Here is a 16,705-nt window from a genome sequence, read left to right as displayed (position 1 = left end):
TCATTGTATAGAATGAAGGAAATGGGTGGGGCACTACTTTATTTTTGGTGGTGTGTCCCTATTTGAATACACCTAACTCAATGCTGAGCACAAACGTTATGATGTGTAAATTTGGCCCCTTTCACACTGGGGCAGGAGGTGCGTCGGCGGTAAAGCGCTGCTATTTTTAGCGGCGCTATTCGGCCGCTAGCAGGGGCGGTTTTACCCCCCCCCGCTGGTGGCTGAGAAAGGGTTAAAAACCACTGCAAAGCGCCTCTGCAGAGGCGCTTTGCCGGCGGTATAGTCGCGGTGCCCCATTGATTTCAATGAGCAGGAGCGGTATACGCTCCTTCACCGCTCCAAAGATGCTGCTAGCAGGACTTTTTTTTCCCGTCCTGCCAGCGCACCGCTCCCTCGGGACTTTCACATTGGATACACAGCAGTGGCACTTTCAGGGCGCTTTGCAGGCGCTAATATTAGCGCTGTAGCGCCTGCAAAGCGCCCCAGTGTGAAAGGGGTCTTGGACAATTCCTTGGCCTTCATGACTTGGTTTGTGCTCTGACATGCACTGTTACCTGTGGAACCTTCTATAGACAGGTGTGTGCCTTTCCAAATCATGTCCAATCACCTGAATTTACCACAGGTGGACTCCAATCAAGTTGTAGAAACATCTCAAGAATGATCAGTGGAAACAGGAGGCACCTGAGATCAGTGCTGAGTGTCATGGCAAAGACTGTGATACTTATGTACATGGGAGGAGCCTGTGATACTTATGTACGTGGGAGGAGCCTGTGATACTTATGTACGTGGGAGGAGCCTGTGATACTTATGTACGTGGGAGGAGCCTGTGATACTTATGTACGTGGGAGGAGCCTGTGATACTTATGTACGTGGGAGGAGCCTGTGATACTTATGTACGTGGGAGGAGCCTGTGATACTTATGTACGTGGGAGGAGCCTGTGGTACTTATGTACGTGGGAGGAGCCTGTGATTCTTATGTACGTGGGAGGCGCCTTTGATACTTATCTATGTGGGAGAAGTCTGTGATTCTTATCTATGTGGGAGGAGTCTGTGATTCTTATGTATGTTGGAGGAGTCTGTGATTCTTATGTATGTTGGAGGAGCCTGTGATACTTGTGTACATGGGAGGAGTCTGATGGGAGGAGTCTGTGATATTTGTGTACATGGGATTTTTTTTCTTTTTAATAAATTTGCAAAGATTTCAAACAAACTTCTCTCATGTTGTCATTATGGGGGATTTTTTGTAGAATTTTGAGGAAAATATTGAATTTAATCCATTTTGGAATAAGGCTGTAACATAACAAAATGTGGAAAAAGTGAAGCTCTGTGAATACTTTCCAGATGCGCTGTATATAAGGAATCAATGCCACACATTATCCATAGAATGGTTTTACATATTGTTTATTAGTCTATTTTTATTTATTTTTTCATTGCTAATTTGCACATCATAACGTTTGTTCTCAGCACATTAAGTTGAGGTGTATTTAAAGGGACACGCACCACTAAGCAGCGCCACACCCATTTCCCTCATACTAGTCATTATTGACTTCACCACGGTGGTGGTTTCATTGGGGGGCAGGAGCTTAATGACACCATCCTATCACATTATCCAGAGCGTGAAACAAATTTCCTTTTTTTGTCTTTGTTGGGGTTTTTTTTTTTTTTTTGTTTTGTTTTGTTTTTTTGTCCTATTGTTTCATTGTGTTTTACTATTTCATCCATATGAAGATCAAAAGTGTGACTTCTACCTGCATATGACATCCGCAAGAGGAAATTTTTACGAGTTAAAAAAAAAAGGTATTTTTGAATAAAATGTATTCTTGTTAATCCTAAAATAACTCCTCCTCCCCCTTCTCCCATTGGCTATTCTGCCGGGTTTTTCTTTTTTTGTATTCTTTACTTTTTTTTTTTTTTTTTTGTGACACGAAAAAAAGGAAAATGCGCCTATTATGCCAAATAAACAGGTCTGTTGTGCAAAAGTTAGAAATGATTCCTTATAAATTTTTATTTGGATTTCACGCAGGTTTCTGTTTTTTATTTTTGTAGTTCCTCTTTTAATGGAGTTCAGGGAAGATCATTGCAGAATGGATGAAGAAAGTATTTCTGGAGAGGAGATGGGAATAATGAAGGGCGACCCCGTACTGCAGACCCCGAAGAGCTGCACTGAGGTCCTGGATTCCAACCAAGGCGATGCTGATCCTCTGCTGAAGGAGGAAGAGCTGTGTGAGGCCGCCGGGACCCCCCCACACTTCAGCACCCCCCTAACCAATAAAGATGGATCGACTTCTAGAGTTGGCCATCAGCACTGCCAACTGGAATACAGAAGCTTCTACAATGTGGAGTGCGAGAAGATTATCCAACAGCTGCGGCAGAACTGGAGCGCCAGCAAACGCAAACTCGAGGAACTGGACATCTCCACCATTGAGGCCGAGCCACCCCCCTTCTACTGCACCCCGAGTTCTGTGCTGGAGGCTACAACGCATAGAGCCAAGAGGAGGAGGACGATCGATGGTCCAGGTGATTATTTCTGTAGCACCCACGCGGACACGGGGCCGCACAGACAGTGCCGCCCTCACACTGGGCCACGGTTCGGCCCCCAAGCCGTCGCAGGGCCACGGTGCGGCCCCCAAGCCGTCGCAGGGCCACGGTGCGGCCCCCAAGCTGGCACAGGGGAGTCATTATTGATGGGTTACCTTATGTCACCCTAAAATTTCAGTAATTTTAATCCCATGAAGTGTTTAAAGTGCATCTTCACCAAAACTTTATTCTACAGTTTAGCTTTGTATAGAGTAGACTTAAAATCTTTTATTCATAATTTTATTTATTTAAATATATTTATTTATTGCTGGCGACCTTTTTCCTTAACTTTACTGAAGACTCGACAGGAAACGAGAAGAAATCTCACTGAAGTGAGGAGAACCCCTATCACAGTTGTCACCAGATCAGTACACCCCCCCCCCCCCCCCCCCATAAGAAGGTTTTGCTTCTATTCCTGTTCTGGTGACAACTGTAACATTTTGGATTTCTCATCACTTTGTGACTGTACATATCAGGACAAATAGAGAGGAGGAGGAGGGTGAATCTCCCCAGGGGAGGGACACAGCAATTTTTAAAAACCTGAGAGGGGGGGGTCTAACCCCCTCATTACTCCATCCAAAAACGCCATCCTTATTTGCTGTTACAATTTTGGGGTTTAAAAAAAAAAAAAAAAAAAATCTTCATAGCTTTTCACATCAATCAACACTACATGTAAATTTTTGTTTAGGGCAAATGGGGCCAAATCAGCTGTTCTCGGCTATATTCTCTGCAGATTGAATGTGTGTATTGGGGGGAAACACACATTATGGCCACTAGATGGTGCTGAATTATATAGCAAGAAGTGTGCTCCTCAACACCACCTAGTGGCCATAATGCAGTAGTTTTCTGCATTCATACATTCGAATTGCAGAGAATATAACCCGAGGACATTCAGTTTTGCGGAACTCAAATTCACACAGAATAAATTTTTAATGCAGTTTTCATGGATAAAATGGCTATGTACATTTGTCTACCTTCCATAGAATCCCCTAGAGCAGGAGGATGAACTCTTCATCTCCCTTATTCTCCATAATCACTGAGCTAAAAGTCCAACAGGGTGATAGGGACCTCCTCTTATCCGGTATTATTTATTTATATGACACCGTTCCCAGAGCAAACTAAATGTCCTCCAGTTAGCGTTTTACGTTTGCGTTAAGCATTCCATACCATTTCATTGGCATCATTATTTTTTGCAATCATGCTAGTCTTAACCACTTCAACCCTGGACCATTTGGCTGGCCAAAGACCAGAGCACTTTTTGCGATTCGGCACTGCGTCGCTTTAGCTGACAATTGCGCGGTCGTGCGACGTGGCTCCCAAACAAAATTGATGTCCTTTTTTTTTTTTTTTTTTCTCACAAATAGAGCTTTCTTTTGGTGGTATTTGATCACCTCTGTGGTTTTTATTTTTTGTGCTATAAACAAAAAAAATTGAGACAATTTTGAAAAAAAAAAACGCATTTATTTTTTTAAATATCTCCAAAAAATATATTAAAAAAAAACATTTTTTTTCCTCAGTTTAGGCCGATATGTATTCTTCTACATATTTTTGGTAAAAAAAATCGCAATAAGCGTATATTGATTGCTTTGCGCAAAAGTTATATCTTCTACAAAATAGGGGACAGATTTCTGGCATTTTTATTAATAATTTTTTTTTTTTTTTTTTTACTAGTAATGGCGGCGATCAGCGATTTTTACATTATGGCGGACAGATCGGACACTTTGGGCGCGGTTTTGGGACCATTCACATTTATGCAGCGATCAGTGCAGTTAAAAATGCATTGATTACTGTGTAAATGTGACTGGCAGTGAAGGGGTTAACCATTAGGTGGCGCTGTAGGGCTTAAGTGTGTCCTAGGGAGTGATTCTAACTTTAATAATATATTTTATTTTTTTTATTATTCTTATTTAGATCTTTCTGAAACAACCACGCTTAAATCCTGCTTTGTACAATGCAACCCCAGTCCTGTCTGTCAAATCCTGGAAGAGTCTGTAGATGGGTTGCCCGGATTGTCATCTGATGGAAAATCTGCAGCTCCCAAACGTAAACTCTTTCAGTTAGCTGGTAAAACAAGGCATTCGGAATGTAATCATGCATTCATAAGAAGGGATGGAGAATCTGCAGCAGGCGGTGATCGAAGAACCGTTGGATGTCCTGGAACTGGCAGCACTGAGGCCTATAAATCCACCAAGCAGGGTCCTGCACAAGGTGAGGGAGATGACAAACCTGACCTGGAATCACTAGGGGGTTCCATCCAGCCTCTGGAGTTCAGAAGTTTCTTTCTTGCCGAGTGTGAGGCCATTTGCAATCGGCTAAAACATTGTGGTAGCAAAAGGCTATTGGATGTGTCCACCATCGACGCTGAACCTCCACCAAGCCTGTCTTCGAGTCTCACCTTTTTATCAGAACTGGACAGCAGCCACGTCAAGGCAACTTCCCATATGGGTTTGACTCAACTGGATCTGGAGAAGATGAACTTAAATCGAACTGCCACAGGTGGAAGCTTTTCTCTACAGAAGCCCTCAAACAGCAATGCAACTGGCCCAAGGAAGAGGACTGTTTTCAACACCACCAAAGACATGGGGAACATGCATGGTGTAGGGTCTATAGCAAATATCACCCAAGACATTGTGACTGGGTGTGATGAGGTGAAAGCTGCCGATGCCACCCAGGACATTGTGACTCTGTACAATGGGGTATCAGCAGATGCCACCCAGGACATTGTGACCAATTGTGATGGGATGAAAGCTGCAAATGCCACCCAGGACATTGTGACCAATTGGGATGGGATGAAAGCTGCAAATGCCACCCAGGACATTGTGACCATGTGCAATGGGGTATCGGCTGCAGATGCCACCCAGGACATTGTGACCAATTGTGATGGGATGAAAGCTGCAAATGCCACCCAGGACATTGTGACCAATTGGGATGGGATGAAAGCTGCAAATGCCACCCAGGACATTGTGACCATGTGCAATGGGGTATCGGCTGCAGATGCCACCCAGGACATTGTGACCAATTGTGATGGAATGAAAGCAGCAGATGCCACCCAGGACATTGTGACCATGTACATTGGGGTATCGGCTGCAAATGCCACCCACGACATTGTGACCATGTGTGATGAGGCCTGTGTGTTGAAGGCAACGTTGAACATGATGGCACCTGACAAAGTGTCCGGTGCAAATACCACTCAAGATATTGTGAAGGAAGATGGCAATTTTGTAGCAGATGTCACCCAGGACATAGACATGGAGCACGATATTTCTGTAGCAAATGCCACAGGAGAGACCATGCCAATGTGCGATGAGAATGGTTCAAATGTCATGCCAAACATTGCAATGCGTGCTGTGGATTGTAAGGGCAACCCTGCAAAAATTATGGGTGCCCATGTATTAAAGACCAATAATGTTGGGACTGTGCATGATGATGTAGCAAACCCCAAAACTGTGACCTTCTGTAACCGGGATCCTGCAGCAGGCCGCACGTTAAACTCTACGACAACTCTTTCCTTGCAGGAATTTAAAACAAAACTCATGAAGGTAACTCATGAAAGTACTACACGTAGAATAATTAAAATGCATTGTGCAGTATCTGCGGCAGATTCAACAAGACCTAAAACTGAAACCTGTGCTGAGGTTCCCATATCAGATACTGCGCAGGATATGGAGACAATTCAAGGCCAAGCTCCTGGAGCAGAGGGAGAACAGGGCAGAGTATGCAATGTGCCAGTTGCTCAAAGGCGTATTTTAATGGCAGGTGATACGAATATCCCAGAGAGAGCACATGGTGCAATAAATAGGGAAAATGGTATTAAAAATACGACTTTTCTATGTATACAGAGGAAGTCTGATCAGAATGGTGTAACCAGTGGCCATACGGGAGACATTGCACATATCTGCAAGGAATTCCTTCCAGCATCCTATACTTCACCTTTATCGACCATGAATAGTACGGTTACCATCAGCAACTCAGGCCAAGTTCATACTGAAGAGTCAACCACTACCATCAACAACTCAAGCCAAGTTCATACTGAAGGGTCAACCACTACCATCAACGACTCAAGCCAAGTTCATTCTGAAGGCACAACCGCTACCATCAGTGACTCTGCCCAAGTTCATTCTATGGGCCCAACCACTACCATCAGTGACGCAGGCCAGGTCCATTCTGAAGGCCCAACCACCACCATAGGCTACTCAGGCCAAGTTTATTCTGAAGGCCCAACCACTACCATCAGCGAATCATGCCAAATTCATACTGAAGGGTCAAAGACCATTGCCATGAGTACACCATCTACCTGTAGGGAGCAGGTCACACACACTACAAAGGATGTTGTAATAAACAGCATGGAGGTGTGTAGCAACATTACAACATGCAATGCCATGGCTACCTCCATTGCAGAAGACACTGGATTTATTACCCGGGAACTAGAATCCAATACAACACCATCCAATACTGAAGTAATTGTGGCAAATTGTACCCTGCAGAGTGGTGTCCCTCAGGTTGCTCAACCAAAGAATGACGGTAGAGGTAATAGAGCGATGTCTCTGGGTGGAGGGAATCCAATGGACTCCATATGTGATCTAGACATAACCCACATTGCCAATGAGGAAAGTGTCTTCCGTAAAGGATCCTTTAACTTTATTACGTCTACACCTCTTCCATGCATGAATAGTAATGTTTTTATTAAGAAGTCAAGTAGTAACTCCATACAGCCCACTCCTAAGCTCTTCCCTAATAAAGATCAGAGAGAGCAGAAACAGATGGCCATTCCCAAACTGGTCACTTCAGGACTGCCAATGAGGGGGAACTTCACCCAGATAAGAGGGCAACTCTCCCAAGATTTCCCCACTCCTGGGCCCATTAAAAGCTCTCTTCCAAAGGCAGCCAAAACCTCATCAAGGGTCCCTAAACCTGCCACCGGCATCTCCATCCCGCGATACCCAGTGGTCTCCACCACAGTTATAAAGACGCAACAAGTGAACGGATCAGTGACTTCAGAGAAAGTTCAGGTGGGACTGAGCACAACAAATAGAATCCCCACTGGTTTGCCAAGGAGGAACGTTGGGATCACCCAGACCGGTGCAGCAAATAGAATTCCACATCCGAAGGGTTTGGAAAATGGCCCCAGAGCTGGCAAAGGTTCTGGCATCAAGGTCAGTATTTTATGGTTTTTGTATGGAATACATTTTAATATCATTATCCACATCCATCTACTATGGATACATTGTTACATTTTACATCAGGGGTGTCCATCTGCTGGCCCGCAGACCACATGTGGCCTGCCACCTCCTGCTCTGGGATGGCGGGTTGGCAAGCCCAGATCGAGGGTTCCCGACCCGCCAACCTTGAGCATCTGTGTGAAGAATGGAGCCGGTGTTCCGTCAGAATCGGTGACTTGTCAGATTAGGTAATGGAAGTGACGTTCCTTCACCTGCGCATGCGTACACCTGCTAGCAGGTTGCCTAATATGACAAAACACTGTAGTTGGAAGAAGACAGCGGACATCCTTCTACACCCAGCTCCGTCTTTAATTTAACAGTCATTTTAGCAATAAAGTTAACATATATACATATAGTGTGTTGACATCTGTGATGGTTATTTGATGTTACATTTTGTAAGCCTAAAGTTTTAGCTCTGAGCAGTGCGGGGTGTACCAACATGGCCTCCGCCACCTTCCTACTGCGGGGTGTACCAACATGGCCTCCGCCACCTTCCTACTGCGGGGTGTACCAACATGGCCTCCGCCACCTTCCTACTGCGGGGTGTACCAACATGGCCTCCGCCACCTTCCTACTGCGGGGTGTACCAACATGGCCTCCGCCACCTTCCTACTGCGGGGTGTACCAACATGGCCTCCGCCACCTTCCTACTGCTGCCGTCCAGCTTGTATCAAAATGTAACTTCTATAGTTGGGAAGATACCAGAGAGTTTAATAAAAGACCACATAGACGAGTTCTTGCAGGATAAAACTACAGGAGGGTTCTGTTCCTATATTTGTGTAAAACCTTTTTATAACCCGCATAGCTGACTATATTTTTAGTAATTTTTTTGTATCTGACTTCCCTGTATCTCAGTTTTGTATTCCGTACTCCTATATCTTGCTGTATTGCACAGGATGGATGTGACACAGACGGGGCTTCCTTTGTGAGACCCCCAGATCAGATCTGTACACTGGCCAATAGGATCCGTACAGAAAAAATCCCCAACGTGACTCCTGGTCCTCCAAGCACGGCACGCGACGGCAAAGCTTCCTTCTTACCTACCCCTCAGCCTGCTGGTAAGTCTCTGCCAAGTATGGAAGGTGAAGCAGAATGGAGAACTTTGGATTTATTTTCTATCTTTTTATATTCTGGCAGGGCCTAGAACGTTGGGGTCTGTAAGGCCGGGCCTCACTTTTATCCGCACCCCCCAGCTTGCTGGATCCCTGACCGCTTCCAGGATAAGGCCGTGTGCCTCAGGTAAGGAAAGCTTTTCAATAGGATGATGGTTGACACCCGAGGACATACAGGTGTAGCACCCTCTAGTGTGTGCTAGAAGTAGTGTAGGTTTGATAACAAATTTTAGTTATCTCGGGGCTAGGTCTGAGCTGTGAATCTGGGTCCGGATTCAGTGAGTCAGGGCTGGATGACCCCTGGTGCCTCTGGAACATTGGAGAATGTTCTAGAACTAGTGGGCAGGAGGCGCTGCCATGAATATTTAGGGCCTCGGTCAATCCCCAGTAGAGGGCTGATAGGGGGCATATTTTACCTCCATAAATAGACATGGGCCAAGCCAGCAGGGGCAGTCAGGTGGAAGATAGAGATGCAGGAGGTGGTCGATAGCCATCAAGGGTACCCCCTAGTCGGGGTTGGGGGGGGGGGTGGAGGTAACCTTGGGCTAAATTTCTTCCTGGAGGCACAGGAGCAAGAGGACAGAGTGAGTAACACTGTGGGGGACTACAAAGGGGGGAGACTGCCACATGTAGTCAGTCTCCCTTGAAGACCGTGGTGTGCTTAAGTCTTCAGACCTTTCCCTAGAGACCTCCTGAGAGTCGGCCCCGGGTGGGCTGGTGACGGAGAGTCGGCCCCGGGTGGGCTGGTGGACGGAGGGTCTGCCCGGGTGGGCTGGTGGGGGAGGGCCTTCCCGGGTGGGCTGGTGGGGGAGAGTCGGCCCGGTTGGGCTGGTGACAAGGGGCAGATGCAGCCAGGGTGAGTTGGCATTGCCTGGATAAGTGGTGCTGGGCTCAGTGACCACAGAGGAAGTCGAGGAGAAAGTTGAAGCGGTGTCACTCCACTGTGCTACTATTAAGGGACTGAGAGTTCCTGCCTGTAATGGGCTGTTGCTGATCTGACATCAGGCCCATCAGCTCCCCTCAAGGAGTGAGCCAGCAGAAACCAAGTGTGTGCAGGTGGCTGAGGAAGTGGAGACTGTATATAGGAAGTTGTTGAAGTCAAGCGGGCAGGGCTGCTGTTAGAGATCATGGCCTACCCGATAGGGCCCTCCCGGGTGACTAAGGACATAGATTTATCAGTACTTTTCTCTACAACCTCAGCTGCAAAGATGAATGAATAGGAAGCGCTCTGAGGCTTCCTGCTTATTCACACACTGAGGCATAGTAAACACTGTTTACTATGCTTCTGTGATGAATAGACACAGCAGTGATTTGGTACCGATCGCTCACTGTGTTTATTCAGGAAAGGAAGGGGCCAGTAAATGGCATCCTCTTATGTGCCCACAGCAGCTGCCAGCAGGAGAGGAGGGAAGCCAGCAGCACTGGGGGGGGGGGGGGGGGGGCACACATGGGGCACAGACAGCAGATGGAAGGGGCGCATGTGCTAAAACCAATCACCCTGCAGTGCAGCCGGAGGGAGGGAGAAGAGGAGAAGCTCACAGCGCTGCAGCAAGAGACAGAAGAGGATTGGTGTCTACAAAATGACAGTACAGCTGGCCAGTGGTGGCTGGTGCTCAATATTTTGGGGCAGAGGGTGTGGCAGCTCCTGATTGGCTGGGGAGAGAATAAGGAAGACGATGGCGAATATTCATTTGCTATTGTCACACAAGTGGGTGTGCTCGGGGCGCAGTGCTCTGCGCCCCAAGCCCACCCTTTTTTGAAGCCAATTAAAACCTCAGGCTCTAATCACGTGCTTCAAAGAAAAAAAAAAACTAATTGGAATCCATGCGTCCGGTGCCCTGCATGTAGATTAGGGGGCCTGGATGCATGGATGAGGGAAACGGCCGCCACTGCAGTTGGCCCTACTGCTCAGCAGGTGCCTGGGCCCCTCTTTTGAACTGATGGGGCCCGGGCCCAGTACAGGAGGGCTGGCTGTACTGTCTTTATCAGTAGCCCTGCAAGGGGGCATCCCATAACCTCCCATTCCTATCCAAGTGGAACCCCCCTAATAAAACCTAAAAACAAAGCCATGGACTGTTCTCTCTTTGGGGTGCTTGTGAAGATTCGGGGTGTCTGGCACACCCTTTATGGCTCCTACATGGAGTGTTCTACACAGGTGTCTGGTGACCTCTCTATATCTGGACCCAACAGATCCCTTACCTCTATTATAGTAAATATGACCCCTTAAGACCGGCTCCACACATGTGCCGTGCAAATTTTCAAAGGTAGCTGTTCAGCGGTTCGGTTCAAAATTTAGATGTAGCACTACCCCCCCCCCCCCGAGAGGGCTGCTGGATTTTGGGACCCCCTTTTTCCTACATAGCCGGGCAACACACATTTTTCATTCTCATTTAGAGACAAGGAAACGGTCCAAGAACTTGTTTTATTGGGGGGGGGAGCAACTTGGAGAGTGTATGGGATTTATGGGATGCCCAATTTCACTTGAAGAACAAATTACAACTTCCTTCTCTATGTAATCCAGAAAAATGAACATGCGCTATGTTGCCAAAAGTATTGGGACACCTGCCTTTACACACACAGGAACTTTAATGGCATCCCAGTCTTAGTCCGGAGGGTTCAATATTGAGTTGGCTCCGCCCTTTGCAGCTATAACAGCTTCACCTCTTCTGAGAAGGTCGTCCACAAGGTTTAGGAGGGTGTCTATGGGAATGTTTGACCATTCTTCCAGAAGAGCATTTGTGAGGTCAGGCACTGATGTTGGACGAGAAGGCCTGGCTCACAGTCTCCGCTCTTAATCATCCCAAAGGTGTTCTATCAGGTTGAGGTCAGGACTCTGTGCAGGCCAGTCAAGTTCCTCCAACCCCAAACTCGCTCATCCACACTGTATTACCAAAAGTATTGGGCCACCCCTCCAAATCATTTGATGAAGCGGGGGGATTATGGTGTAGGGGGAGGGGGGATTATGGTGTGGGGGGAGGGGGGATTATGGTGTGGGGGGTTGTTTTTCAGGGGTTGGGCTTGGCCCCTTAGTTCCAGTGAAGGGAACTCTTAAGGCGTCAGCATACCAAGACATTTTGGACAATTTCATGCTCCCAACTTTGTGGGAACAGTTTGGGGACGGCCCCTTCCTGTTCCAACATGACTGCCCACCAGTGTACAAAGCAAGGTATGGTGTATTATAGGTGAGCCGGCACTCGCTGTGATTTTTTTTTTTTTTTTTTTTGCTTAAAATTTTTTTTATATATAATTATAATATTATATGTAATTATAAAATTTTAATTATATACATTTATAAATATATATATATATATATATTAATATATAAATAATAATTATATATGTTATAATTTTATAATTATTATAAAATATAAAAAATATAATTTTTTTTTTTTTTTTTTTTATCAATGGACTCTTAAATGCCTGTAGCGTGTTTGTAATAAATTGTGGCGACTTCTTCTCATCTTTTTGGTCTATTTTTTCAGCCTTACCGGTAAGGAAAATCCAAGCGGCTCCCATCCTCCGCAGCACCCGGGGCCCTCAGTGAGGAATTCTCATGTCCACCCCTCTCCTACATTTTTACCATCTGATCCAGAAAACGCTCCTCCAAAGACCTGCAGATCCCCCTCCTTTGTACTGTGACCTTCCTATAGACTGTGCTGGCTCCACCAGAGCCAAGATCTGATGTTCCAGTAATATATATATATATATATGTCCAGTTTGTTGTAATTTAACGTGAAATTATAGACAATATTAATAAAAGAAAACTCTGAAATGACCAAATTCATTCAACTCTTTTGCTGTTTGCTTTAGTTCACATTTTTCACCCTCATTCTTTTATCGTGGTGATCCTGCCAGTGGGCGGGGCCTTCTTCCAACAAGGTGACGACGTTCTCTCTTCTGATGAGGGAACGACTGAGATGCACCACTGCACGTGTTGTTGCCGCTGAAAACCGGCCATACCTAGCCCCTCCCCCCTGGTGTTGTAACAGCCCAAATAGCCTAATTGTGGTTGTGCAAGCAGTCCATTGGAGTGCCCCCTGTCTGACAGAAGTGACACGGGGCCTCCTTCAGCTCTGACTCCAGTGGCCTATAGAGCACCATAAATCCCTGTGATGATGATGTCATAGGGCCTACAAACCTTGTCTGAAGTCTTCTTGGACTATGTAAGTACAATGCTTGAATAGGATCAGATACATACATTACACCAGCCCCACCCCCCTTTTTTTAATTTATTTATTTCCTTCCCAAATATGGACTTTTTATTATTTTTTTGTTTTTTTGTTACCATCTGGGCTAAAAAGAAAAAAATTCTTGCTTTTATCTGTCTGTATAATTTTTCTGGTCTCACTTAGGTGGCCTGGAGCTACACCGAGCTGGTGGTCTGTCTGTTAGTCAGCCAAGGTAAGTATATATTATATATTGGGATGGGGGGGTGGGGGTTACAGCAAGCCTGTTATTTTGCCATTAATGAAGCATAAGGACTGTATCCTTTCATCCGCACACAGCGAGGCAGCAGAGCTGACAGTCGGCACACCTGGAATTGGTGGATTTTGAGGACTTTACTGGTAGATGAAGCTCTGCAAGACCCCAAAAATCTGAGGCATGGGCTGCAGGACGGGTGAGAATCAACTGGGGTCTTTCACTGATTTGATTTATTTTATTTTTATTTTTTTCTAGTTTTTACAGCAGAATTATTTTTATAAGGGTCTTGCCAAAAATAAATCTCCTATTGTACGGAATATGCCTGTATCTGACTGAAAGATATTTGTATGTGCGAATGTATTGGGATACAATGTAATGAACACCCCCAGAAAGCCAAATATTTTTTTTTTTTTTTTGGCAGCTTTAGATTGATAATGTGCTAAATGTTATATAGGATCGTGTTCAGGAAGTTGTATGAATATTATATCATTATTATAAAAAATAATATTGGAAATAAATAAAATATATATTATTATAATATATAATAATTTATAATAATATATAATTTTATATATATTTTATTTATTTATTTCTTTTTAATTACAATACTTACTCACATAGAAAAAGTAAACCAGTATGCTATAGAAATACATTGAGGTACAAGAGATCATAAAGATGAAATATATACTCCCCGGCCTCTTTATTAGGTACACCTTGCTAGTCCCGGGTTGGTCCCGTGTTTATTAGGTCCCACCTTACTAATTCTGCGTTGGATCCCCTTTATTAGTTCCACCTTGCTAGTAGCGGGTTGGACCCCCTTTATTAGGTTTCCACCTTGCTAGTAGCGGGTTGGACCCCCTTTATTAGGTCCCCCTTGCTAGTACCGGGTTGGACCCTCTTTATTAGGTCCCCCTTGCTAGTAGCGGGTTGGACCCCCTTTATTAGGTCCCCCTTGCTAGTAGCGGGTTGGACCCCCTTTATTAGGTCCCCCTTGCTAGTACCGGGTTGGACCCCCTTTATTAGGTCCCCCTTGCTAGTAGTGGGTTGGACCCCCTTTATTAGGTCCCCCTTGCTAGTACCGGGTTGGACCCTCTTTATTAGGTCCCCCTTGCTAGTAGCGGGTTGGACCCCCTTTATTAGGTCCCCCTTGCTAGTACCGGGTTGGACCCTCTTTATTAGGTCCCCCTTGCTAGTAGCGGGTTGGACCCCCTTTATTAGGTCCCCCTTGCTAGTAGCGGGTTGGACCCCCTTTATTAGGTCCCCCTTGCTAGTAGCGGGTTGGACCCCCTTTATTAGGTCCCCCTTGCTAGTACCGGGTTGGACCCTCTTTATTAGGTCCCCCTTGCTAGCCCCGGGTTGGACCCCCTTTTGCCTTCATTCTTCGTGGCATAGATGCAACAAAGCGTTGAAAACGTTCCTCAGAGACTTCTGCTTTAAGGTTGGATGTGTTGTGTGTTCAGAGATGGTATTCTGCATACCTTGGGTGTAAGCAGTGGTGATTTTAGTTACTGTGGTCTTTCTATCACCTGGAACCGGTCTGGTGGTTGGTGAGGATAAGAAGAGTGTTTTACTTTTAATGTCTTTAATGTGCCGTCTGCTCCGAATGTTGCCTTACAATGTCAGTGAAGCTCAGATGAAGAAGGGTCCCGGAGTTAGTATTTCCTTTTCCCGAATGACCACCAGATGGAGCACATTGTTCTGGAATTTATGGGTTGTACACCTCTACAGAGGTCTATGAGAGGAGTGACAGCATCGGAAAATGTCAACGTTCTTTAAGCTTTTAGAATAGACATATGACTGAAGGATGACAGAATTCAGAGGCCGATGGAGGGAAATAGCTGGAAAGATGGGGAGAGACCTTTATCGCTCTAAGGATGGACATGGAGAGGGATAGACAGATGAAGAGAGATTAACAAACTGGTGGAGAGAGGAAAGGCTGGAGAGAGAGATGGACAGATAGAGCACATTGTCCTGGAACTCACGTGGTTGTAGGTTGTACACCTCTACGGTGTATGGGAGAGAAGTCAGAGCATGTGGGAAATTGTCTTGTTTTTAAGATTTAAGATAACAAACATTTTACTTTAAAGATAATTGGATTCCTAGCGAGAGATGGAGGATGCAGGTAGACAAAGACAGATGGTGGGACTTAGTTGTCTAATGGAGAGAGATGGAAGGAGGTAAAAGACTGACGGCGAGAGGGACACTGCAAGATGGAAGAGATGGACATTGGAGAGAGACACAGACAGTGAGAGAATAAACAAACTGGTGGGGTAGAGTTAGAGTTGCATGGTTCGAGAACGAGAGATGGACAGATGGAAGGAAGGATGGACAAACTGAAGGACAGATGAAGAGAAGGCAATGATCAGAGTGGAAGAGTTGGATGGAAAGACATGGATGGACAGATAGAGATGGATGGACAGAGGAGGATACTCGGAGTGTTGGATAGATGGAGAGAGATCAACAGGTGGAGAGAGAAGATGGACATGTGGACAAAGAGAGGAGGAAGCTCAGAGAGGGAGAGATTAATGGACAAAGAGGGACAAGTGGATGGAAAAACAAGGACGGTCATAGACGGAAATTTAGATGGACAGAGAGATGTCGGTTTTAGATTAGTTTCCAACATTTTATAGATGATCTCCATCATAAGGATGTCCTCTATAAAGATGATGGCCTCCTCATTCTCTGGAATGGCCCAGTGTTTGTCATCTCACAACCGCATGAGGATGTCCTCTCTATAGATAACATTTGTAACTCCCAACCCCTTTAGTATAGTTTTTTTTTTTTTCAAATATTCCACCGACCCTTAAAAATGTAACTTAGTTGATTTAGAGTTCCTCTATAATGGCAATGGTGGCATTCCCAAACGCACTTCAAGCCCACTGGTGGCAATTCCTACCTCCACACCCAAAGCTGCCACCTTTTCAGGGTGGATAAGAAAACTTTTTGTCCCATTTTTGTTTTTTTGTTTTTGTTGTTTTTTTCAGGTGATGTAGGATCTACTCCAATACTCAGGACTATATAGATCAAGGAGCAACACATTAATGGAAAATTAGTATAAGGAAGATGTCATGAAGGCCATTAATAGTTGCCACCATTCTCTCTGGAATCAGAGAAAGATGCAAGCTTTCAGAATAACTTTTTTGCTCCCTTTATAAAATATATACCTTTTTGGGCCACATCATATGTACCAAAGGGCCGCAGGTTGAGCTCCCTCTGGGGGGCCTAGAGCAGGGGTCTTCAAACTACGGCCCTCCAGTTGTTCAGGAACTACAATTCCCATCATGTCTGTGAATGTCAGAGTTTTACAATGCCTCATGGGATGTGTTGTTTCGCAACAGCTGGAGGGCCGTAGTTTGAAGATTCCTGGCCTAGAGG

The 16,705-nt window shown here is 45.4% G+C and overlaps 1 protein-coding gene across 1 annotated transcript; it reads left to right on the top strand.

The window, feature by feature from the left end:
- The first annotated feature begins 1,974 nt into the window (after positions 1-1,974).
- On the top strand, positions 1,975-12,679 carry LOC141108833 (uncharacterized). Its single transcript, XM_073600792.1, has 5 exons — positions 1,975-2,517; positions 4,489-7,730; positions 8,692-8,854; positions 8,934-9,035; positions 12,391-12,679. Exons 1-5 carry the CDS (start codon positions 2,058-2,060, stop codon positions 12,450-12,452), a joined length of 4,029 nt encoding a protein of 1,342 aa, XP_073456893.1. The 5' UTR covers positions 1,975-2,057; the 3' UTR covers positions 12,453-12,679.
- Positions 12,680-16,705: the final 4,026 nt, after the last annotated feature.

Source organism: Aquarana catesbeiana, linkage group LG09, assembly GCF_042186555.1.
Source record: "Aquarana catesbeiana isolate 2022-GZ linkage group LG09, ASM4218655v1, whole genome shotgun sequence".
In the NCBI taxonomy this organism is placed as follows: Eukaryota; Metazoa; Chordata; class Amphibia; order Anura; family Ranidae; genus Aquarana; species Aquarana catesbeiana.
This window is presented reverse-complemented; position numbering and strand designations above follow the sequence as displayed.